At 35.0% G+C, this 22,819-nt stretch overlaps 3 protein-coding genes and 1 non-coding gene across 9 annotated transcripts; 3 read left to right on the plus strand and 1 right to left on the minus strand.

Annotated features, from left to right (window-relative positions):
* The first annotated feature begins 2,959 nt into the window (after window positions 1–2,959).
* Window positions 2,960–9,828, plus strand: LOC133824758 (uncharacterized). Of its 2 annotated transcripts, XM_062257732.1 has the most exons (14): window positions 2,960–3,180; window positions 4,596–4,712; window positions 4,805–4,851; window positions 4,949–5,019; window positions 5,116–5,229; window positions 5,323–5,498; window positions 5,588–5,676; window positions 6,134–6,251; window positions 6,473–6,546; window positions 6,680–6,727; window positions 7,853–8,021; window positions 8,117–8,242; window positions 8,549–8,659; window positions 9,417–9,828. In XM_062257732.1, the coding sequence occupies exons 2-14, from the start codon at window positions 4,629–4,631 to the stop codon at window positions 9,597–9,599; spliced, it is 1,410 nt and encodes a 469-aa protein (XP_062113716.1). In that variant the 5' UTR covers window positions 2,960–3,180; window positions 4,596–4,628; the 3' UTR covers window positions 9,600–9,828. The 2 variants fall into 2 exon arrangements, with proteins under 2 accessions (XP_062113716.1, XP_062113717.1); XM_062257733.1 differs by lacking the exon at window positions 2,960–3,180 and having other exon boundaries at window positions 4,603–4,712; window positions 5,166–5,229.
* A 1,341-nt stretch (window positions 9,829–11,169) lies between these two features.
* LOC133824759 (cyclic dof factor 3-like) lies at window positions 11,170–13,425 on the plus strand. The gene is made up of 2 exons (XM_062257734.1): window positions 11,170–11,850; window positions 12,180–13,425. The coding sequence occupies exons 1-2, from the start codon at window positions 11,734–11,736 to the stop codon at window positions 13,182–13,184; spliced, it is 1,122 nt and encodes a 373-aa protein (XP_062113718.1). The 5' UTR covers window positions 11,170–11,733; the 3' UTR covers window positions 13,185–13,425.
* Window positions 13,426–15,982: 2,557 nt separating this feature from the next.
* On the minus strand, window positions 15,983–22,483 carry LOC133824760 (uncharacterized). Of its 5 annotated transcripts, none has more exons than XM_062257737.1 (10): window positions 21,656–22,482; window positions 19,730–20,887; window positions 18,377–19,528; window positions 18,235–18,276; window positions 17,947–18,023; window positions 17,210–17,294; window positions 17,028–17,111; window positions 16,834–16,935; window positions 16,636–16,734; window positions 15,983–16,488 (listed from the first exon to the last, which is right to left on the minus strand). In XM_062257737.1, the coding sequence occupies exons 1-10, from the start codon at window positions 22,415–22,417 to the stop codon at window positions 16,453–16,455; spliced, it is 3,597 nt and encodes a 1,198-aa protein (XP_062113721.1). In that variant the 5' UTR covers window positions 22,418–22,482; the 3' UTR covers window positions 15,983–16,452. The 5 variants fall into 5 exon arrangements, with proteins under 5 accessions (XP_062113721.1, XP_062113720.1, XP_062113719.1 ...); XM_062257736.1 differs by having other exon boundaries at window positions 15,983–16,528; window positions 19,730–20,884; window positions 21,656–22,480; XM_062257735.1 differs by having other exon boundaries at window positions 15,983–16,528; window positions 21,656–22,480.
* On the plus strand, window positions 17,670–17,768 carry LOC133827652 (U6 spliceosomal RNA). Its single transcript, XR_009890303.1, has one exon. It is a non-coding gene; the product is annotated as a U6 spliceosomal RNA (small nuclear RNA).
* Window positions 22,484–22,819: the final 336 nt, after the last annotated feature.

Genomic DNA, 22,819 nt, shown 5'->3' on the forward strand with positions numbered 1-22,819 from the left:
CGGTGTATCAGAAATGTCAACAAAGGTAGGCATGGGATATATCAAAAGACCACATCGATGAGTACATCACATTCATGCCAACCCATCGGTCCAAAAAGTGCTCAGGCTCACCGGAAAGTGGCGGAGATACCCAAAATCTCGCCGGAGAAAAACGGCGAGTCAACCGGAATGGTTTAGTGGGTTTGGTTCCTCTCTCCACGCTGGTTCCAAAGGTACCAACCACTCGTTGAGAGATGGTCGGAGTTGGCCGAAAAACATAGTCAAAGTTGACAGACCAAAATTTTCACTACTACAAAAAAAGCTTTTTATGACTCGCGGGGCATGAGCCCTCTATTTGAGAGCCTTAAAAACTGATATTTGTTAGGACTTGCATTGCAAGCTCTAAAAGAATTGACGCGAGCCCTAAAATAATAGCTGGAGTAAGTGGCGGCGCCACCACTCCACGATGCCCATTGGGTCTAATTTTTTAGTGGGTTTTGAAGCCCAAGATGCAAGGAATATGGTGGTGGTGGTAGTTCATCTCGTGGTGGCTCGAGGTGGCCGGAAAGTGGTCGAAAAGTTTGGCAAAACCCAAATCGCATAAACTTCGACAAGCACTTTGAGGGCCTTAGGCCGCGCGTGAGGGGCTGAGCTCCGGGGGTTAGAGGTTTTGGGGGGCGACGCATCTCGTGGGACGGCGCGTGGCGTTCAGCAGCGACGGCAAGGCAACCGTTTGGCCATGGCAAAGACGAACTAGAGAGAGAGAGGGAGCTTTAGGAGAGAGATAGAGAGAGAGAGAACCGAGGAGAGAGAGAGTGTGTGATTTAAGTGATTTTTGTGTTTTTTTATAATATTAAGTGATTTGAGGGATTGGAGTGAATTTGTAATTTTTTAAAATTCATACTTTTAGAACACACATAAGTTTTTAGGGCTTGCACCGCGTGTCCTAAAAAAATTCTTTAAGGACTCACAATGAATGTCCTAAAATGTCCAGAAGGTGTTTGTTAAAAAAAAATTCAAACTTTTAGGACACACATAGTTGTTAGGGCTCGCGAAGACCTCACAACGCGAGCTCTAAAAAGTCCAGGAGTTGTTTTTAGGACTCGCATCTAGGTGAATGCCCTAAAAAAATGTCATAAAATAGTGTTTTTGTAGTAGTGTTTGATTGACAATTCTGAACAATTGACGGCGAGTTGGGCAGCGCCGCTTGGTGGTTGAGATCGTCAGAGCAAGGTGAATCCAATGAGTCGTCGTGTGTCAAAAGTGGAGGTCTCCAATAGTTGTATCTTTGTGGTGGTGTGTTGCCGTGGAGAGAAGAGAAAGGAAAGGGGAAGAAGAAAAGAAATAAAAACAAATAGACTTTGACTTTTTGACTTGGTGGTCCCACCTTTATTTTATTTATCTATATATATTTATATAAAACAAGCCTTACATTATATATATATATTTTTTTATTTTGTATTAATTTTTATTTTCAATATATATATATACATTATATATATGGCCTATTAATTGGTTGAGGCATGCATAAATATAATAATAAGAGATTGTGACGGTGTTTAGTTTGGGGTTAAGGTTCTTTTGCAACGCACGTGTAGAAAAATTAGGTTTTTTTAAACTAAAATTTCAATTAAATTAATTAAAATATCACTTAATTATAATATAGAAAAGTTGCATATTTTTTTTTACATATAAAATTAAAGAAAATTTAAATAACTAAAAAAAATACATTATTTTCTATAAGAAATCACATAATACTGTTGAGAAAGAATTAAATTAAATAAATATCTATTAATATAAAAGTAAATTAAAACTTTTCAAAAATATTTATAATTTGTATTTAGAATATAAAATATTAAAGTAGATGCAAATATTACATTTTAGCACAATACAATCTTGAATGAAAAAGGAAAAAAAATTATTAAAATCAAATCATCCTAACAACCTCAATAAAACTTTTAAATTTTAAACTTTAAAACAATAAAAAAAAATTCAATGCATGTTTTTTTTAAAAAAATCAATAAATACTTTTAAATAAATACCAAAAGTATAGAAAAATTTAAATTACATAAAAATAGAAAGAAAAAAAACTTGTAAAATGAATATATGATCAATTTTCATAAAGAGCATGTGCACGTGCCATTTTTGCTAGTAGTATTTAGAGCTGTAAATACGGGCCGGGCTTTTGAGCACGGCACGAAACCGGCACGAGCCCGGAAGGCACGAGCACGACACGACACAAAAAAATATGGGCTTGGGCCAGGCACGACACGAAAAAATATGGGCTCGAGCCAGGCACGGGCACGACACGGGCTTAGCACGGCACGGCACGACAAGCCCGAAGGCACGACACGAAAGCACGACACGTAAGCACGAATATAAAAAGCCCGAAAGCACGGCACACAAAAAGCCCGAATTAAACTCAAATAAATAAAAAAAATTATTATTATATCATCATTTTTTTATAGTATGTAAAAATATCATACTATTTTTATAGATTTTATTTCTTAAACTTTTTCTTGGTAAAGTTTTTAATGAGGCAATGTTTATTTTATTTTTATTTTTAAATTTGGAATTTTTATTGTGTTAATTAAGTACATATATATAATATATATATATGTAAAAAGTAAAACATGTAAAAAAAAGTGGGCTCAAATTAGGCCCAGATTTTGGCTGACTTGAGGCCCATTTTTAGGGTACGAAAAAAGCCCTACGAAAAAAGCCCATATTAAAAAATGGGTTGGCCTAAGTTAGAAATATGGGCTGGCACGATCTGGGCCCGGCACGTAGCCCGTGTGGGCCGTGCTAGGCCTATATATTTTTATGCGGGCTGGCCCGGCCCGGCCCGAATTTAAAGGAGGCACGAAAAATGTGGGCCGGCCAGGCCACATTTACAGCTCTAGTAGTATTGTATAAATATTAATTATTAAAGTTATTAAATAAAAATATAATTTTAAAAAAAGCTTCAGATTTCGTAGGCTGGGGCTGGCTAGGGCACCACCACCGATTATCCCATTAATCCTCTTTCTCTCTCAATCTTATTTTCTCTAGTCTGAGACAGCCACCACCGATTTCCTAGGCGACAGTCGGCACAGGACAACTCTCTCTCTCTCGGACTCTCATACTCACAGTCGGCAAACTCGGCACTCTCCGGCGGCATTCTCTCCCTGCCTCTCCTCCTCCGGCATTTACACTCACAAGGTATAAATCTCTTCTTTCATTCATCGCATTTATTTTCTATTGATTTCTTTTGTGTTCTGTTATTTTTTTTTATTGTAAATGATAAATTTGTGTATGTTTGTTTTCTTTTGATTAAGTTTTCAGTTTTGTTTGTTTTCTTTTCATTAAGTTTCAGTTTTACATCTTTTGAGGGAATTGAGTAATTTTGTCAAATGTTGGATACTTACGTGGATACAGATAGAGTTTTTGATTCTAATTCGTTTGTTTCTGTTAAAATTTTTCAATTGGTGAGATTATATACTTTTTCTTATGGCTGAGTTTTGTGACTTGTGAACATTAATTTGGATTGGATGAATTATATCCGTGCTCTTCTATAGTTGCATTGTGATTTCTTATCTTGTAATTATTTTTTTGCTTCTGTATGCCGTGGGATTTGAGTGTGTGTTAGTAGATTAATGTTTGCGATTTCATTGAATTTCTCATAATAATCAGTCTATTACCAGTTCGATTGTAATTAGTTAGGTCAATATTATATAAAGTCAGTGTCAGAGAGAAAAAGATAGAAACAGACAAACGAAGTGAGATTCTCTAATAGGATAACAAGGGAAAGAGAAAATTTTTGCTGTATTTGGTTGAAAGTGTGACCTTTTTGTTAGTTGTGTAATGACCTTTTGTTTTAATGAAAAGCTTTGTGGCTGTGTACTTGTGTTTATGTTAAAGCTTCGAACTCTTCAAAATTTAAAGGGTGGGAAAGCTCTTAGATTTTTCCTATTAAGGATGGGAAACTGAAACTTAATAGAACATTTGGAGAGTAGAATAGGATTATTTGATCGAATTGACATTGACAAGTTTTTTCATGTGCTTTTGTTCTAATATTAGAGGATAGTACAGTGGCAAAAATATATAAATCCACCTAATTTTGTCATAGCTAATCACCCTCTTTGCAACTTTGTATACATCTCACTTCCTCTTAATACAATAGATATTTGATGAGAAAAATGTTGATTAGTTGGAGAGCAAAATCGGAGTATACTCTGATGAGCCAAGATTTTAAGGAAATTCATAGATATACTTCTAGCCAGAAAACACTACTAGGCTTGCCTTCCCCCTTAACCAAAACTTGTTCCTCTTTGCTCATTCATCTTTTATCTTGTCTATTCTCCTCTTCCTCTTTACCACAGCAAGCATGAGGAGGTAAAGTTGGTTACTTCATATTTGAAGATCTGTACATTGCCTAGTTTAAAATTGTGTCTTTGAGTACGAAACTGAAACTAGAGTTTAATATATGCCTAATTTCATGATAAGGTCTGTGAATTTGATAGAGAAAGTGTGAACTTGGGTATGTTTATAGCTGTCGTAAGTTTGAAAAAAAATGGATACTTATTATATTTGAATTACTTTTCTATTCTGTGAAATATTTTTTAATTTTTGTACAGTACTAGAAGCTAAGATTCAACTAAAAGTAAACAATGAAGCTCGATGTGAACATGCTCAGATATTTATCAAAAGAAGATTTCAGGGTTCTTACTGCTGTTGAGATGGGGATGAGGAATGTATGTACTTTTTCTTATACCTTTTCACCATGCAGTTGTGATTTTGCTCTTTATTTGTGTTAATGATGCTCCTTGTCATCATTTTCTTTCAGCATGAAATAGTTCCTTCTGAGCTTATCAGCCGTATAGCTGCCCTCAAGTATGCCTTTCTTCTTTTACTCCTCTTGCTTTTTTCTTTGTTTTGCCATTTTATTCTTTTATTTATTATGTCTTTATCTGGAAAATTTAAACTATAGGCACGGAGGTACTTATAAGGTTCTGAAGAACTTGCTCAAGCATAAGTTGTTGCACCATGACTCTTCAAAATGTCGGTACTTCCTTTCATTATGCAGTTTCTGAATTCTTACTTTGCCATTAATTATTTCTTAAGTTTACTTTTTTCTGTTTATTTGTGCATATTTAGATGATGGATTCCGCCTCACTTATCTTGGTTATGATTTTCTTGCAATTAAGACTTTGGTCAATCGTGGGGTATTTGCTTCTGTTGGTCGTCAAATTGGTGTCGGAAAAGAGTCTGGTAAATATTTTGAACTAAGATTTTTAACATCTTAGATATATTCAACTGCATTTTTTTTTAATAATAATAGATTATGTTTTTGTCTTCTTTAAGATATATTTGAAGTCGCCACGGAAGATGGTACAGTGCTGGCAATGAAGTTGCACCGACTTGGCAGAGTTTCTTTTAGGGCTGTGAAATCTAAGCGGGATTATTTGAAACATCGTAGCAATTTTAATTGGCTCTATTTGTCTAGGCTTGCTGCACTCAAAGAATTTGCTTTTATGAAGGTTCTTAGATGCTCTCTTTAAGAATTTGTGTTGGTTAATTTGTAATGTTGGTATCACCTGACTGACATTTGTACTCTCTGCTTGAATAGGCCTTGGGAGAACATGGTTTTCCTGTTCCAAATGCTGTGGACTGTAATAGGCATTGCGTGATTATGTCTCTTGTACAAGGTTACCCACTGTAAGTGTTCCTCTTTTAATTAAGCAAATTTTTCTATATGTTATAAATTAAATAAAGAAGTTTATTTATTTTATACATTAAGTAAAGTAAAGTGGACAATTACAAGTCAGAACTTAACAAGGTTACCCACTGAAAGGCTTCCACGGAAACACATTGAAGTACCTCATTCCTTCTAAGTCAGAACTTGTAACCCCACCTCTGTTTTGTATCCATAAGCGACCTGAAATGTGACGTCATCCCAATAACAGCCCCCACCTCTGTTTTGTCCACAAGTGACCTGAAATGTGGCACCATCCCAATAATAGCCCCCTCTATCTACTTGTCCTCTCTCTCTCTCTCTCACACACACACACATTTTGCATTTTTTTTAATTGTACTTTGTTTATATGAAAACTAATATTATGTCCTCCAATGAGCTAGAAATTATTTAAATATTAGTCATTGCTGTCTGATGAAGTGTGCAGGTGAAGGAATTGCAAAATCCAGAGCCAGTTTTTGAGACAATTGTCGGCCTTATTGTTCGACTGGCTGAACATGGTCTCATCCATTGTGATTTCAATGAATTCAACTTAATGGTATGGTACATGGCTCCTGGCACTTTGTGGTGCCATTAATCTCAAGTGTTGTATTTGATAGAAAATGTGGTTATCCTGTAGTTGCTTCTTTTGTTCTTTGTAGCACTTTTCTCCTGGCAATTTGAGTGAATATGATAAATTCTCATTTATTAGATTACAAATGTTAATTAATCTCCTAATTTAATCTTATGGGTTCTCTGTTTGGTGCATTTTCCTTCTAGATTGATGATGATGAGAAAATCACCATGATTGATTTTCCTCAAATGGTTTCGGTATCTCATCGTAATGCACAGATGTAAGGAACTCTTATTAAAGACTTGAAAACTTGTCATAATCTTTATATCCTTTTGTCCATGTAATTATGTGTTATTTAATTATCTCAGTTGATAGTTATTGTATATTTCATTCTCATATATCCTCATTCTCAGGTACTTTGACCGCGATGTTGAATGTGTCTTCAAGTTCTTTAGAAAGAGGTCAGTGATATTTTTTTCTTTTGTGTTGGAAGCTTTCTCATCTGCTTCACTGACTTGCTCGCTTATTTAAATCTACCAAGTGTCATTATTTGAGACTGCTACTCTTAAAAGAACTCTTACATATCTTCTACTAATGGAGTATTGAATTTTGATTGCTTACTGTTGATGGGATGATAATGCTAGTCCACTTAAAAATGTAGATGATCATATTTTTCCTGAATTTAGCTGTAGTTTTTTGTTTATGCTTCTACGCCATGTTCCTGTTCTGGCTGTTGCGGTATTGTTCTTGACAGTCAATTTTAGTTGGTAGTGAAAGTCATTTCAATATTTTCTTTTGTGGTCAATAAATTAGTTGAAGTGGTTTATATATGTGGTTCTTATATATTTTTCCAGCAGTCTTTTTTTTTTGTCCCAGCTTCCTTGATTTCTTGAGTCATTGGTGTTTCTAGGATGCTAGTCCATATTTTATATCAACTGGCGAGAAGCTTCAAAATCAAATTCTTGATTTCTGTTTCCCTGATGCAGCTGCCATTATATTTTAATTCCAATGGTTCCAGCAGTGTTTCCTGAAGATTTAGTGTGACACTGTTGCTTTTGTTACTCCTTATTTAGGATTTATTGATTTTTTAAATGTTAAGGAACCTACACCAAACACTAGAAGTACCCAAGAGCCTTGTTCCATTTTCTTTCATGTCCAATCCTGTTTGATTATCTCTATTAAGATGACTCCTAATCCTAGAACATAAGATATAGATAAAACACAAACAAAAATATGAGTTGAACATTGATGTAGGATATAACTGCAAAGAAATGTAGTTTAACTAAAAAAATTCTCAAAACACCCATAAGGGGTATAGCTCAAATGGTCAGGCATGTGGTTTGCTACCACAAGGTCTGAGGTCCGAGTCCCTACATAGCAATTGCTATGGTTTCGTGATCCCCAATTATTGTAGAGTTAGGCCCCACCTAGTTTTTTGAAAAAAAAAAGTTATACTACCTTACAGTTTCTCTTTATCTGTGGTTTTCTTCTCTTTGCTAATAGGATGCAAGCTATAATTTGCTCAAATTGTTGAGAACAAAGGCTTCTTAAGTCTCTCTCACATCTATTTTCTTTTCTCCTGTTAGGTTTAATTTGTCTTTTCATGAGTACACTGTGGATGCTGATGGCAAAGATGTTGGGACATATGAAAGCAACAGACTGTGCTTTTCTTCAATATCGAAAGAAGCTGTTTTTCTAGACAAGGAACTTGCTGCTAGTGGTTTTAGTAGAAAGGATCAGGAAGACATTGAAAAGGTATGGTGATATGTCACTTTTATTTATTTATTTATTTTGGTTGTACCATTTGTGCCTTTAAAGTCTCCTTAAAATATAAATTCTTTAATTTACAGTTCATTGAAGAAGGTGTAGAGGAGAACAATAGTGACACTGATGAAGGAACTGAGGATGAGGAGTGTGTGTCTGTTATGAATGAACAAAACATCGAAGGTGTTGGTTCCTTGCACTTGCAAGATCAGGTAAAGTTACACTTGGGATGCTGGGATGATACTTGTTGCTTGTTAAAACTCATGTCAAAGTTAGACATTTGTTTGAATTATTATGAAGAAATTTGGAACTCATTTTCCAAAATTTCAGTTGAAATATAAAACAAAATGTAAGGAAATTTCCATGTTTGTATTTTCTTGATAAGAACTGGAATTTCATTAGTGAAAACGAGAATACATGTTCATCTTTGTTTAAACATTTTTTAATGGCGTTAATTTCAGTTCAGTAAATTTTCCTTGAGATGATAGTCTTATTTTTTACATTTTTTTTATATTCAGGGCGACCAAACGGTAGATTGTGCGGAGGCAGGGGAGCTCAAGGACAAAGAACATGATCGCCAAGCAGGTGAAAGCAGCGTACCTGAAACTGAAGATACAAATGACGATGAGGTCTCTCTTTTTTCTCTCTTTCTTAAATGCATAATCTGATAGATGAGTATTGATATGAGTTTATCCTGGAAATTACCTCATTTTTTAGTTTAGTTATAATTGCCTATCTATAAATTAATTTGATCATCTTTAAGAGTCTCCAGATGTCATTAAATCTACATGTTTTTGTTGACAGTAAGTGTACACTTATAATTTGGTACTTGCTGATACGTGGTGTAAATATTACACATGATGAATATGTCTTATCACCTAGGATTAGCAAACTTTTGGGACCTTTCAATATTGAAAATCACATTAAACTCTGTTATTAACTGCTTTTTGGGGATAAAAAGGAATTGAAAAGATAAGTATACATACATATAGTGTAATGAGTAAAAGCCGATATATTTTTATCTTCTGTATGTGCACTTGTGAGGTCTGGGGCCAAGCGTTGCGGTGCATGTGGTAACCCTCGGTTCAAAAGTAAAAGAGTAATGATGCGTGCACAAAATATACACTATAACATTACACATCTATATGATAAGTTTTTTCTACCAATCACATTTATTTCGGATTAGCCTCATTAAGTTAAAAGGACTTGCCACACATAAATCTGAAATGTTTTGGTGTAAATTGTGTATGCACATATCCCTACTTAAGTTCCATAACCATATTTACCGTTAACATTCGTTATGCAATACAAACCGAAAAGAAACTTGAAATATTTCTTCATGATTCGGAAAGCTCTTACAGTTTTCTCTGTTTTTTGATTGTTCAGGGGGACGAGTCTGCAGATGAAGACGAGGCAAAACTGGCAAGGAGCTTAAACAAGCAGAGGAAACACGCTATATCGGCAGTGCATAGGGGACGACGGAAAACTGTCTCCAGAAATTCCTACAAGGACAAGGGTGGTAAGACCACTTACAACTCCAAAATCCATAAACAAATGTGTGTCTGGTAAGATGAGATGGCTTCTGTTTTGGCCACAAAAACATTGAGAGTTCAATTTTGACTATAAAATGAGAAAAGCTTCTCATGTAGAAGATAGAATCAACTGTTTTTGTTTCTATAGATGTGTGCTTTTGAAACAAGCTCAAATTTGACAAAGGTGATAAATTGTTTTACTGACCATTATGTAAGAAGCTATTAATATAAAAATATACAATTATATAATGTTGATTAGAAACCAATGAAGCAGCTGATAACCATTGGCGCAGACAACATTTTTGGCTGTATTAATCATATTAAGAAAAGTATGATTAGTTAATATTTATTGTATATGGATATTAAAATAAGGGTAACTTGACCATATTATATAATTCCAGCAGAACATGACCAAAACCAAGCTTATGGTTTATTTTGCTTACTTTTGTGAAATAAAATGGTAAGTTGGAATTTTTTTAATTAGAGGGTCAAAATTTGTATTTAGTAAAATAGGGTGAGAATAATGAAATATCATAATGTGTATTTTGTTGTTTATTTAAATTGAGTAAAAAATGAAACAAAATTACTTGAAAATTTAATTTATTAAGGTAAATTATCTTTCTATTTTTAATTTTTAAAAAATAAATAAGTCGTGTGAATAAAGAAATAAATATTCTCATTTTATTATTATTATTATTATTTTATGTGACTACTAATTTCTATCATTTATAATTTTAATAAATATATAAATAAGAATCATTACTATAGAAATAATTTTCATTTACCCCTAACTGAAGATGACATAACTAGTTAGCTTACTAACTTAACTATTAAGAATATTGACAAAAGACTGAACCCACCACTACACTGCTGCAAAGATTTATATAAATATATATATATATTTATATGTTCAATAAAGAATAGAATTTCCTATAAGGATTTGAATCTTTACCCTTCTAAATTATAATTTATGCTACTAATTATAAAGCCAAGCAAGAGCCCCATCACTTGTTATCGTAATCAAACATGTGGCATGTATAAAAAATTCAAATGAATAAAAATTTCATGCAAAAGCAAAGTGTAGTTATCATATTCATGGACCCTTAATTTGTTTTTTATTTTTTTAAAAAAATAAAAGATAAATAAGAATAATTAAACATGCAAAGATTTTAATAAGTATTTTGGCAAAATACATATTTCTTAAAGTCATTTTGCAATTTAATATAATTTTAATAATTATTTATAGAATAATCTCTTATAATTTAGATAGATAATTACAACTGAACAAATTTTAAACAAAAATTATTTTACAAAAAATAATAAAAAATAAGTCCAGACTATAAAATCACTTGAAAAAAATATTTTTTCCAATTTCTCAAAGAACAATAACGTGTTGAAATAAACAATGATATCATGTTTGAAATTTGGACAAGTGAGGGTTGAGAAAAAGAAGTTGAAAGCAAAAAAAGACGTTGAAGGCGGCGTAAGAAAAGCTTCTTTATCTTTTCTTTGCCTCTTCTCTTCTTTCCACCCAACTTCCGCAACACCTTTTTCTCTTTTTCAATTCTTTTCTTTCTCTTTTAAGGGTCCCACAAAAAGTACTTTTTTGAGCCTCACTTTCTCCTCTCTCTCTCTCTCTTTTATTTCTCACTTCCTCAATTGACATCCTCTTCATCCTTGGCCATTACATCTAATCTTTTCTCTTGGTGGTCATCATTCATCTGCTGACATGTCTGCCACGTGGCACAACCCCATTACCTTTCTTCTTCTGATCCCTCCAATTAAACAAATTAGAGATCAACAACGTTCAACCCAAAAAAGAAAAAGATAAAAGACAAAAGAAAAAGTTACTTTGGGAAAAAGAGAGATGGAAAAAGGGTTGTTTGTGTTGTGTTTTTTTTTCTTTTCTTTTTGAATATGAATAATTAATTGTGGTACTTTTTATGCTTCACGTTGATGGTGCTTTATTTATTTTTTTGCTTTGGGATATATATGACTTTTCTTAAGTACTTTTGTTAAGTGTTGTTTGTGAGTTTTGTCGTTGAAACAAAAAGGAGATTGAATCATTCATTATTGTTTCCTATAATTCTAGTTTGGTTTGGGTTTTGTTCTTTTGGTTATGGGTTTTTGGAGATGTTGTTTTGAGTTTGGTGAGGAAAATTTGGTCAGTCATGTCTCAGATTAAAAATATTAGTGAAAATTGCATTGGTACGGATCAGGGTATCAAGCTCTTCGGCAGAACAATTCCATTGCGTCACACTCAAATTCCAACCAAATCTCAAATCAAGGTATTCCCTTTTCATATCATATAATTGTATATTTATTTATTTTTATGTTTTCACATGTCAATATATTAATTTTCTGAGCTCTCAACTTTCTGGGTTGTTTTAATTTTAATCGATAGAACAAACCAATTTTTGTTATGAATAATATAGTTTTGGATGATGGATAACTTTTTAGGTTGTTTAAGAACAAAACTTTAGACAAAAATTCAAATTTTTTAGTTCAAGAAAATATGGATCCCTAATTGTTATTTCAACTATTTGATGGTAATATTTTATAGAGAAAACATGATAATTATTTCCAGCTCATTTCAGAATTTTTAATTGAATTTCAGGATTGTGATAGTGACATAACAAAATCAGAGAAAGATAGCCCTGTCAAAGCCAATTCAAAAGAAAATTCAGAAGAAAAAGAAGAGAAAGAGTTTAAGAAACCAGACAAGATCATTCCATGTCCAAGATGCAAGAGTATGGAGACAAAATTCTGTTACTTCAACAACTACAATGTCAACCAACCAAGGCATTTCTGCAAGAACTGCCAGAGATATTGGACAGCTGGGGGGTCAATGAGGAACGTTCCTGTAGGAGCCGGGCGGCGAAAGAACAAGCACTTAGCCTCTCAATTCCGCCACCTAATGGCTTCTGTGGACGGTACACAGATCAGTAGCGATGAACCTTCAACTGGGAAAGTCTTGAGATTTTGTCAAGAGCAAGTGCCAGACAATGTTGATGTGTCACAGTGTCAATCTTCGTCGTTGGAAGGAGATGTTGGCGCGCCTGCTCGGTCTCATGCTGTGCCATGCTACCCTGTTGTCTCTTGGAGTCCTGGTTGGAGTATTCCTGCTGCTGCTGCTGCTGCAGCATCACAGCATTCTCAGCAGTTTTTTGTGTCAAACGCCGGTGATTCAAGCCAAGTTCAGTGGCTTCAAGCGCCGGTTTTGCCTGCTGCTCCAGGGCAATGCGCGCCAGCCGTTCCTGTCCAATTTGTGCAAGCAGCCTCATACTGGGGTTGTATGCCTGTTTGGGCTGCAGCTCAAGCAGGGAATGTTTCGATGTCTCCTACTCTTGGCAAGCACTCGAGAGAAGAGTCAGAGAAGTGTATTTTCGCCCCCAAAACTATGGGAATCGAGGGCGAGAATGACGCTTTGAAGAATCGAATTCGAGCTGGTTTAGGTTCTGAGATTGACAAGGAAAATTCTGTAGTGAATGGTAGTGTTTTCAAAAGGTTGGCACATAGTAAAATAGAAGGAAAGGATCATGTATTATATTCTTCTTCTCCGGTCCTTGAAGCAAATCCAGCAGCGGTTTCTCGCTCTCATTCATTCCAAGAGAGCACATAATTAAGCTCTACATTACATGTTTTAATATATACATGTTCTTATTTTGGTAAGATAAGATTATAGGGCTTGAACTTGGCTATTTACACATATATACTTTGCATCATCTTGTAGTAGTTTTTAGTTTGCTTGTTTAGGGTAGATTTTGGTTCTAAGAAAATTTATAAACAGTTGATAATGTTCTTTAAACTATATTTTCTTAGTTACTTGATCGTGGTTAGAAATGTGAATTTTACTTGTTCAAGATAGAGTAACGGTACACTATGCCTATGTAAATAAATCGGTATCGACTTTCCATTAAGGAAGGCTTAATAAAATATGAAATATTTTTCAGATTATTAAATGTAGTTTTCCAAATTTTAGAGTTTTTATTTATATTTTATTTTATAGAATAATGGTATTATCCTAAAATTAAAATCAGAAATCTTAGAATCTTAGGGTTTGATTGGTTCACGATTGAAAAATTGTATTTTTAAAAAATGTGTTTTTGAAATGAAAATCTGTATTTATAGTCTTAAAACATGTTTTTAAAAATGTGATTGGTTCAGAATTCGTAAACTATTTTTTAATTTTAAAAAACTGAATATGTGATTGGTAGATAATCTGAAAATATAAAAAAATTATAGATTTGTAAGATTTTAGGATATAATGATTTGGATTTGGAGAAAACGTGAGAATAATATTTTCTATTTTATAACTTAAAGTTAGAATCAGTATTTGGATTGAGAATTTGAAAACAAATATCCAATCACATATTCATGTGGTCCTTCTATTTTTTATAGTTTTAAAAATCATAAAATTGAATTTAAATTTATTACCAATGCACAACCACAATTCAAATTTGGAATCTCTCATAAATTGACAATTTACCACTATAACAATGCTCATGGTGAAAAATCACCCATCAAAGTAAATAGGAGATAAAAACTGAAGTAAATGACTGGACCCCTTCTCGTCAATTTATACACCAACGTCTATAAATACTAGTTTCTAGGTCCCAATTTTGGGGCACAAGCTATATGGAACGCAATCATTATGAAATTACTCATTGTTTCTCTAATTCTCATTCACATTTATATCTCTTCTATTATTTTGGTAGGTTACTACTACAATAATCGATGGTATCTCTTCTATTTTTATCTTTATTCTCCAATGTCTACAATCTCTTAAAGTCATTCTATCTTATTTTCTTTATTTGACGGTGAGTGTCAACCATCCAATATTGAGTGTTATTATTTGACAACTTAAGGTGTTCTACACCACATGAGGTAGCACCCTATGGTTAGTTAGCGATAGAGATGGCAAAAAAACCTGGTGGATCGGGGCAGGTTGGAGCCCCGACCCGACAGGGCAGCCTATGATTCGAAAATAAGCGGGGAAAAACTGGGGCGAATCGAGATCCGACCCAACCCGCTAGCAATTGAAGTGGGTCGGATCACGACCAGACCCGGTTTTTTTTTTTTTTTTTTTTTTTGTGAAAAAGAATTTTTTAAAAAAACTAATTACTACAACTATTTAGGGTGATCCACAATAAAATATATATAAATAAAACAAAATATATTTAAGAGAGATAGATAAGAAAATTGATGTTTTGCTTTGAAGTATATAAATTTTATTTTATTTTAGTATGCAAAAACATTTATAAAAAAATTTAGGCAACTCATTTATGTCTAGTATGAGAGATTTTCTTGCCATTTATTTTTATATTGTAACATTTAAAAAAAAAAAATTAGTCTTTCTATTATTAAAGAAAAAAAAAACCTTGCCGGGTCGGGTTTGACCCGCTCTATCACATCTGGGTCGGGTCTGACCCACTCTATCACATCTGGGGCGGGTCTGACTCGACCCGGATCAAAAGTCTTAACAGGGCGGGTCGGGTGGGGCAGAATCTTAGCGGGGCGGGGCAGATCTTTAGCGGGGCAGGGCCGACCCGCCCCATTTATATCCTTAGTTAGCGATACCTCATAATACTTATTAAATTCAAATGTGTGGGACCTGATATTAGATTGCACCAACAACAATATGACACTTCCTTATGGTGTTGGGCACTAGTAGTGCTTCTTAGCATTTCTCAATTTGAAATGAAATCATCTCATTGAAGTTTCTACAATAATGTAAATAGAGTGCATGACTTCAATTATATTCTTATAATAATAATTTATATTAAGTTTTAAACTCATTTTTCTCAATAACGAATTATTGATGTGGGGGACAGTGAAGAGATAGGCTTAGTTGGTGCCACCTATGCATGTGGTAGTTTTTCTAGTCGTTTGTGGGCATCTTGACATAACATATATACCCCACATTGTGTAGTAGTAGTAAACAAAGGTTGTCCCATTTTTCCCATAGATACAAATACAATTTCCATCTTGACTCATTTTGAGTATGGGCACCATAAGTTATTGAATGATTTTGTGCGTAGTACCTTATGCAAAATTTTTTTTTTTTTTGCTCGCATACATATTTAGTACCTTAAATTCGAATTTGATAAATAAAATTTTGTTAATTTGATCAAACTATCATTAGTTATTTATAATTAAGTAATTAAATTTGAATTTAAGACACATATTGATTAAATTAGTAAAATTTTATTGAATAAATTTGAATTTAGTATATCAAATATATACAATTTTAAAATACAAATATCATATACATACGATTTCAAAATACAAAATACAAAATCGAAAAACATAAAACACCAAATGGTTACCTATCCAATGTAGATTGTTAAAAGCCTGAAAAAAATATAGAATGATAAAAATAAAAGCACAAAAATATAAACACAGGGAAGAAGATAAAGATTCTCAGCTATAAATCATGGTAATTCTTTCTATTTTCTTTCTTTTGAGTCATGTATTTCTTTGGGTTATACACAAATCTCTTTAAACCCGCTGTAGTCAAGCTTTATCTACAAGGAATACAACGACATTAATGGTGTTTGAATATTCGTAAACATGTACAACTTGAGCAAAAGAATTATGAGAGGACCTAAAAATAAAATGAAAATAATAATAATAAAAAAAATGTTGCCTAGCTTCATCAGCCAGGTTACTAATCTTGAGGCACTTCTAACTACCATTTTTTTCTTTCTGGTTTTAAATAATGAGGATTTTGAGCCCATCTTCCGATTCTACATGGCGAACCGACATAGCATATTAACATTATTAGTTCATGTCTGTGTGAATCAAGATCCTTTGTCTAGTTTTGGTGTCACAAGTCTAATCCAACCGATGAATTCACGAGTAGCGGGCTTTCAGCTTCCTCAAGAACTCTAATGTTTCTGTGTACGAGGGATCCAAACGGTTGACTGGTTTACAAGAATTTATATGATCAGTCGACTCCAACACCTACTCCAAAGTGTCATAATAAATTAGAAGCAAATAAGTAAATGAGCTAACTACAGATCATCCAAGTTCATAAAAACTGAAGATTTATCATCGACATTTATACTCACAACTAGTTCGCCAAATCCAGGATATGCTGATTCAATTGGTACTATTTCCATACGAAAGGCCCATCCTCCGTAGCCTTCAACAATTGGTGTAACTTTGGTCTGTAAAAACATTCAGACATATACCTATCAATCAATTAAGCTGACAAAGAAAAGAGAAGCATGAAAAGATGCAGAAACTGACACCTTTAAGACTACTACCTCACAGAAGCTGAGAACTTCAAGCAGCCCCTTCTTGTGAAGATGGCGAGTAAAGTCGTTAAGCTCTACTAATTTTGCAGATCCACTTCTTAGCTCCCCTATCTGAGAAACAAGTACTAAATGCTATCAACTTTATCCAAAGTTTCCAGGAGTAAGCAATTATTTTACAACGACCAGGCTAATCGAATACTCACACTTGGTGCAGGGCGCAAAACCAGGCCCATTCTCCAAGGCATATCTGCTAGCCTGCTTCCAAAGTGTGGGCAGCTGTAGAATACCTGAAACCAAGGAGAGAACATTTACAAAAAATAATCCAGTAACAAAAGAAATACAACCCAAGAAGTAAGATTTTAGTAGTAATTGAGGTAAATCTTACAACTCCAACGGTGTTTTTAACAAGGTTATCAAAATTCTCTGTCTTTGCTTTATAAAGCATTTGCTTGACAACTAGGCCTCCCATGCTGCACACAAACAAAGAGCAACCATTACCTTCTGAAACCATCTAATTTCTTGTATGACACTAAACTAAAAGAAAAATGGTGTCAGCTGACTTATCAAACATTCCCTCCACAAACCAAAATACTATTATAGAACATGCAATCCGCTGTTGAATCTTGTACCAATATTTTGTTATAGAACCTTCTGCAAGTAACAGGGATAGAAGGCAACTTCAAAAGCACAATATCACAATGTGGCAGCAATGCCTGCTTAATATCGGCTACTAATTGCTAAATGAAGCAGTACTCCATAACTTCCAGTATTTTAAGGTCTTGAACAGATGTGAGGTGTACATAGAAAAACATTAAATCAATGTAAGTTAAGTCACTAAGCAAGTTGTCCCTTCAGGGATATTTGATAAAAATGGAACGATACAGAGGAGATTAGCATGGATCCCTGCGCAAGGATGACATGCACAAAGCAAGTTACAGAGTCTCCAACATAGAATACATGAGATTATAGTTCTAAAGAGAAGGGAAATGAAAAACCATGAGCCACACAAAATGTCATCACTAAGAAACCACACAACCCAGAAATAACTACTTCCATTAAATACACATCAGTCAATGCAAAGAGAAAAAACGTATACTGTATGTGTATGAGCACCAAACAAACCTGTGAGTCACAAAAACAACAGGTCGATCACCAATTCCTGCAGCAACAAGTTTCTCTAACAGCATGGAACTGACTTCCTGCACAACAAAAGGAAATTTTACCGTAAAGAAAACCAATAGCTGGTATAGGAGAACTGTGGATTTCATTAAATGCAGACATAAACATAAACATTAATAATAAAGCCACTTGAGGTTTAGCTCAAGTAGTTCAATGGTGCAAGTGGTTTGGGGTTCAAGTCAGAGTCAATGTATCTTAAAAACAAAGTGTTAGTGAACCAAAATTACAAACCTGAAGAGGCAGGCTAGCTCCAGACCATTGTGTGAGATTTGTCTGTGCACAAAACACGTAAATAGTAAATACATGGGACTAACTCGCAGATCCATTACATGCTAGTTACCATTAAAAGATACTATTATAAACTAAAACACACCTTGTATTTAAGTGTGAACATGCGAGCTTCACGGAAATCAGCTGAGAGCCATTCACCTGGCCAGAATGTGCCTAGCTTTCCTGCTTCCTGATCAATCTTTTCTACTAAGCCAGACTTGGTTGATGACTTGTCCTCGGATATGCGCCATGTCTTGTAAGGACCACCACGGAGTCCATGGATAAAAACAACATCAAGAAGAGGTGTCTCTACTGATCCTAATCTATTAACATGTGCATCTGAACTAGACAAGTCATCATCAGTTGAAGATTTAGTAACAGATTTATCATTGTGGTCAATAGCAATAGTCTCAGAAGAAGATGAATCCTTTTGAAATTCGTCTTTATCAATGTTTTCAGGACACTTCCAATGGGGTAATTCAGGATTGATTAAATAAATTATGTCATCATAACGAGGACAGGATTTTCTTCTTTTTGCAGTGCCCGATTTGGAGATATCACCATTTGCAGACTCTTCGTCAATTTCTTCGTCACAAAATATATTTAATAGTGTTGCCCTAGCATAACTTTGTATTTTAAGATCACTGCAGCCTGGAATCTTCCCATTTGCACAACTTTCAAGCCATGTACACCAAGCTTCATCTGCTATGATGATTTTTTGGACCTTTGGAAGAAGTGAAAGGATAGTCAACAGCCTAGCTCCATGCCTTCGAATGTGAGCTGTAGGTGGAACTCGAACACTAGATGGATCATTATTACCTGATACAGATGACTTACTAGGGACATTTGCATCTCGGTCCTGTGCCTCATGGATCTTGGAAGCATCGTATGCTGTTATAGCAGCCAGTTTCTCGTAGTCATCAGATAACAAAAGGCGTTTCAACAGACATAAGACCCCATAATCAGTTATTTTTTCCTGACAAGATAAGTCATCAGAGCAAAGATCAGCCAGTGCTTTGATCCCCTTTAGGGTTGCCACAGCAGAATCTGCCACATCAAACTTAGGGACACTGTCTTTCTTTAAATTTTTAGATGGCCCCACAAGAGGTTCCATAGAAAAGAGATCTGCTAGTGGAAATGCGTCTACGGAATCAGTGGTTGTTCCCAACTGATTCCCTGCTATATTTACAACAGCGCCTGCTAATTGGTTTACAGCTTGTGCAGCAGAAACAATGTTCGACTGATCAATTTGCGTCTGTGAAAATAGTATACAATATATATTTATAGCATAATTGTAATGTTAAACTTGGGTTGACAAGATATATCTAGATATATTTTCTGAAAATAATGCATGTACACATAGATTAATCACAATTTGAAATAATGATGATTGACTCAAAGTAAAGTAGGCCTGAACACATTTCATAGCAGAAATGAATAAGGAAAAGAATCAGACCTTCACTTTGTCATTCTTAGGCTGAACATTTGCTTTGATTGATGCCGCCTTACTAGTAGCCAGAACTTCAGAAAGCAGAATAGCCAACCAACCTTGGGACATTGGTATAGAATGTGGTCCATGGTCTTCAAGAATGCATGAAAGAATTTTTATTGCTGAAGAACGTAAAGTATCAGAGGAACTTTTCTCAAAAACCCATGAAAGCAATATGCCGGACCACTTTTGGCTCTCTTGAAGAGAAAAATGCAGGTCCTCAGCACATAACAATTCCAATGCTTTAGCCAATGCTTCTTGCACATTTTTATTCCTTGTTGTCCTTTTAGCAGTGTCTCTCATTAAATGAAGACCCTTCTCCATCACTAATTTCTGTGCTCTTCGGCTTCTTTCAATAGAAACCAAGAATGCTGATAAAGCCAACCGAGCCAGAGGTATGTCCTCGTTTTTACTTGCCTGATGAACCGTAGAAAGCAGAGTGGAACTCCAATCAGAAACATAATCATTTAGGGGTAGATTATGATCCACTAAGAGTAACCGAGCAACCAAACTCCCATGCCATTTTACAGATCTCTCAGGTGCCATTAAAGCAGTCATGACAGCATTTCCATCTTGATCCAGTTCTTCTATAAGCGACCTATTAACAGCAGATGCCATTGCCCAATTAGCTAGTGCCCATGCAGCAAAAGGAACGGCAACATGTTCACAATGCAAATCATCCCACAACCCAGGAACAACAGCAGAATTCAGGTTGGTTTGAGCACGGGAATTCTCATGCTTACGTTGCAAAACTATACTCTTCATAGTACTTTCTAATTCCAATTGTCTAGGAATGGGATTCCTCAACTCCAAAAGCTCATTTGTTCTTGAAAGGCCTAAAACTGTTGTACCCCCAAGAACTTTAATGCCTATCCCTTTAATTCCCCCTCCGCCATCTCCATCATCTTCATGTTCAACTGACTCATCCAGAAACATTCCGCCTTCTTCAATAACTTGAATGGCAGCTGCAATATCCCTTGTTGCAGCATTTCCAGGCAGTGATGGCTTAAACGCAATGTTTTCCAAACCATCACAGTTGGATGTGACAATATCCATAATGGCAGCCACAAGCATGCTCCTGCCTTTCAAAGAATCAGAAACATCAAGTGAACTACGCCTTGACTGCTGCTCCCACAGAAACGCTTGATATTAATGGTAAAACACTATGAAAAGCATCTACAAGATCAAGAATGAAGCTTTCATAAACCTTAACCCTGAATCTTTAATCCATGAAATTGGTATTGCCTATTACTGCAGCTTAACCATTAATATGATGAGATGATCATATTATGTGGCATCTAAATATTAAACCATACTGAATTTAATGCTTCTATAAACTACCAATATCGTGCAGCCCATCATAATGGAACCTAGAACAACGACAGCCCTTTTGCAGGATTTACATCCAATATAAATACACTATTACATCTTCCTTCAAGACACCAAAATCATTTCCTAATTCATAGTTCCTACGAAGTAATTAAAAAATATATTCTTGATGAAAGTTTTGAAGAAATATGCTTGATAAGGGTAGGAATTGAAATATATACGCTTCTATTTCAAAGTTTTCAAATTAGAAACATACTTTCATCCCCTTATTAAGGATATTTCCTCAAAAGTCCAGTCTCGAGTGCCCCATGAATTTTGTCTCTTACAGATAAAAATAAGACAGAGAGCTTATACAACGTTGGTAATTCTAAATTGACCTAAACATATCAATGTCTAACGGTTCCCTACAACTTGCTCTCTCAATTAAAAATTGAGCATACTTAGTCTTACTCTTAACCCATTAAGTTCTAAAGTTGCGATATTTGTCACTCAGTTACAAGTACAAATAATAAGGATGACACAAATGGTCCCAATCAATATACAAAAATTGAATGAAAATCTCACCTTTTTCGACCGCTGAGGTTGACAAGAGAAAATGAACCTCAGTAGTTTGGGAACAGCACCAGGCCTCCCAAGCACCGCGGCTGAAACATTAGGATCAGAGATTAGGTAGGCAAGTGCTCTAGCCGACTCGGCCTGAGTGCCGCCTGAACCATCTCTTTGAACAGCCACCGAATCAAGCAACCAATCGACAACAGCACCACCACCACCGGCCCCAACAATGGCAGCCCTACGACTCTCATTGGCAGCGACAATGTCGGCTAGAAGAGACGCTACCCTAAGCTCGAAGCCCGAACGAACCTCGTGATTGGCCGATGACAACACCGACCTAAGGGACTGCCAGAGGACCGAAGCGGCAACACCGGTTTGCTTAATGTGGAGGAAAACATTGTTGATAGAGTCACCGTATCTCTGAATTGCGCGTTCGATGGCGGCGTAGAGAGAATTCGAGGTCTTATAATCACGATCATCGTCGGAGGAGGAGATGAGGGCGTATAAGGCGAGAGAGGAGATCAAGCCAGTAGCGGAGAAGGTGAGAAGGTACTTCCGCGAGAGAGAGGAGGAAGGAGGAGGAGTGGTGGTGGTGGTGGGGCGAAGAATGGAGGACGGTGGAGGTGACGGTGGTGGGAGTTGGCGGGAAATTTGGAGATTGATTGGAGGGGATTCGATAGGGGTTTTGGAGGAAGATAAGAGGCGAGGACGACGGTCGTGAAAATGGTGATAGCAATGGCGACGAGCTCCTCTGAGACAGAGACGAAGCATCATAATCTCTCTCTCTCTCTCTCTCTGGAGAAGAAGGAAATTTCGCGAAAGTCAAAGAATTTGATAGAGTTTGTTTGTTAATTTATTGAGGAAATTACATAAAATATGAGATTTTTTGTTTTTATTTTTGTTTTGTAAAACTTTTGATAAATATGACTTTTCTTTGATAAATACAATTTATTTACATTTTTATGGAATTTTTTTTTATATTTTTGTAATTTTATTAAAATATACTTAATATATAATTTTAATATTTATTTTTTTTAATTGCTTTTAGAAATATTTTTATTACTTTATTTTTTTTAATTATATTTAGGTTAATATATATATAATTAATGGAATACATAAACTATATAATTTCATTCATTATATATATACATATAATATTGTTATTATTATATGTAT

Source organism: Humulus lupulus, chromosome 3, assembly GCF_963169125.1.
Source record: "Humulus lupulus chromosome 3, drHumLupu1.1, whole genome shotgun sequence".
Lineage (NCBI taxonomy): Eukaryota > Viridiplantae > Streptophyta > Magnoliopsida > Rosales > Cannabaceae > Humulus > Humulus lupulus.

Bases quoted from the DNA above. Each gene is read 5' to 3' on its own strand.
- LOC133824758 (XM_062257732.1), top strand. From the start codon at position 4,629: ATGAAGCTCGATGTGAACATGCTCAGATATTTATCAAAAGAAGATTTC. The intron at 5,020-5,115 runs GTCGGTACTTCC...GTGCATATTTAG, and splicing joins GCACCATGACTCTTCAAAAT to ATGATGGATTCCGCCTCACT. The intron at 5,677-6,133 runs GTAAGTGTTCCT...TGTCTGATGAAG, and splicing joins CTTGTACAAGGTTACCCACT to TGTGCAGGTGAAGGAATTGC.
- LOC133824759 (XM_062257734.1), top strand. From the start codon at position 11,734: ATGTCTCAGATTAAAAATATTAGTGAAAATTGCATTGGTACGGATCAG. The intron at 11,851-12,179 runs GTATTCCCTTTT...ATTGAATTTCAG, and splicing joins CAACCAAATCTCAAATCAAG to GATTGTGATAGTGACATAAC.
- LOC133824760 (XM_062257735.1), bottom strand. From the start codon at position 22,417: ATGATGCTTCGTCTCTGTCTCAGAGGAGCTCGTCGCCATTGCTATCAC. The intron at 20,888-21,655 runs GTGAGATTTTCA...CTGTGGGAGCAG, and splicing joins AACCTCAGCGGTCGAAAAAG to CAGTCAAGGCGTAGTTCACT. The intron at 18,024-18,234 runs GTTTGTAATTTT...TTTGTTGTGCAG, and splicing joins GAGCTAGCCTGCCTCTTCAG to GAAGTCAGTTCCATGCTGTT.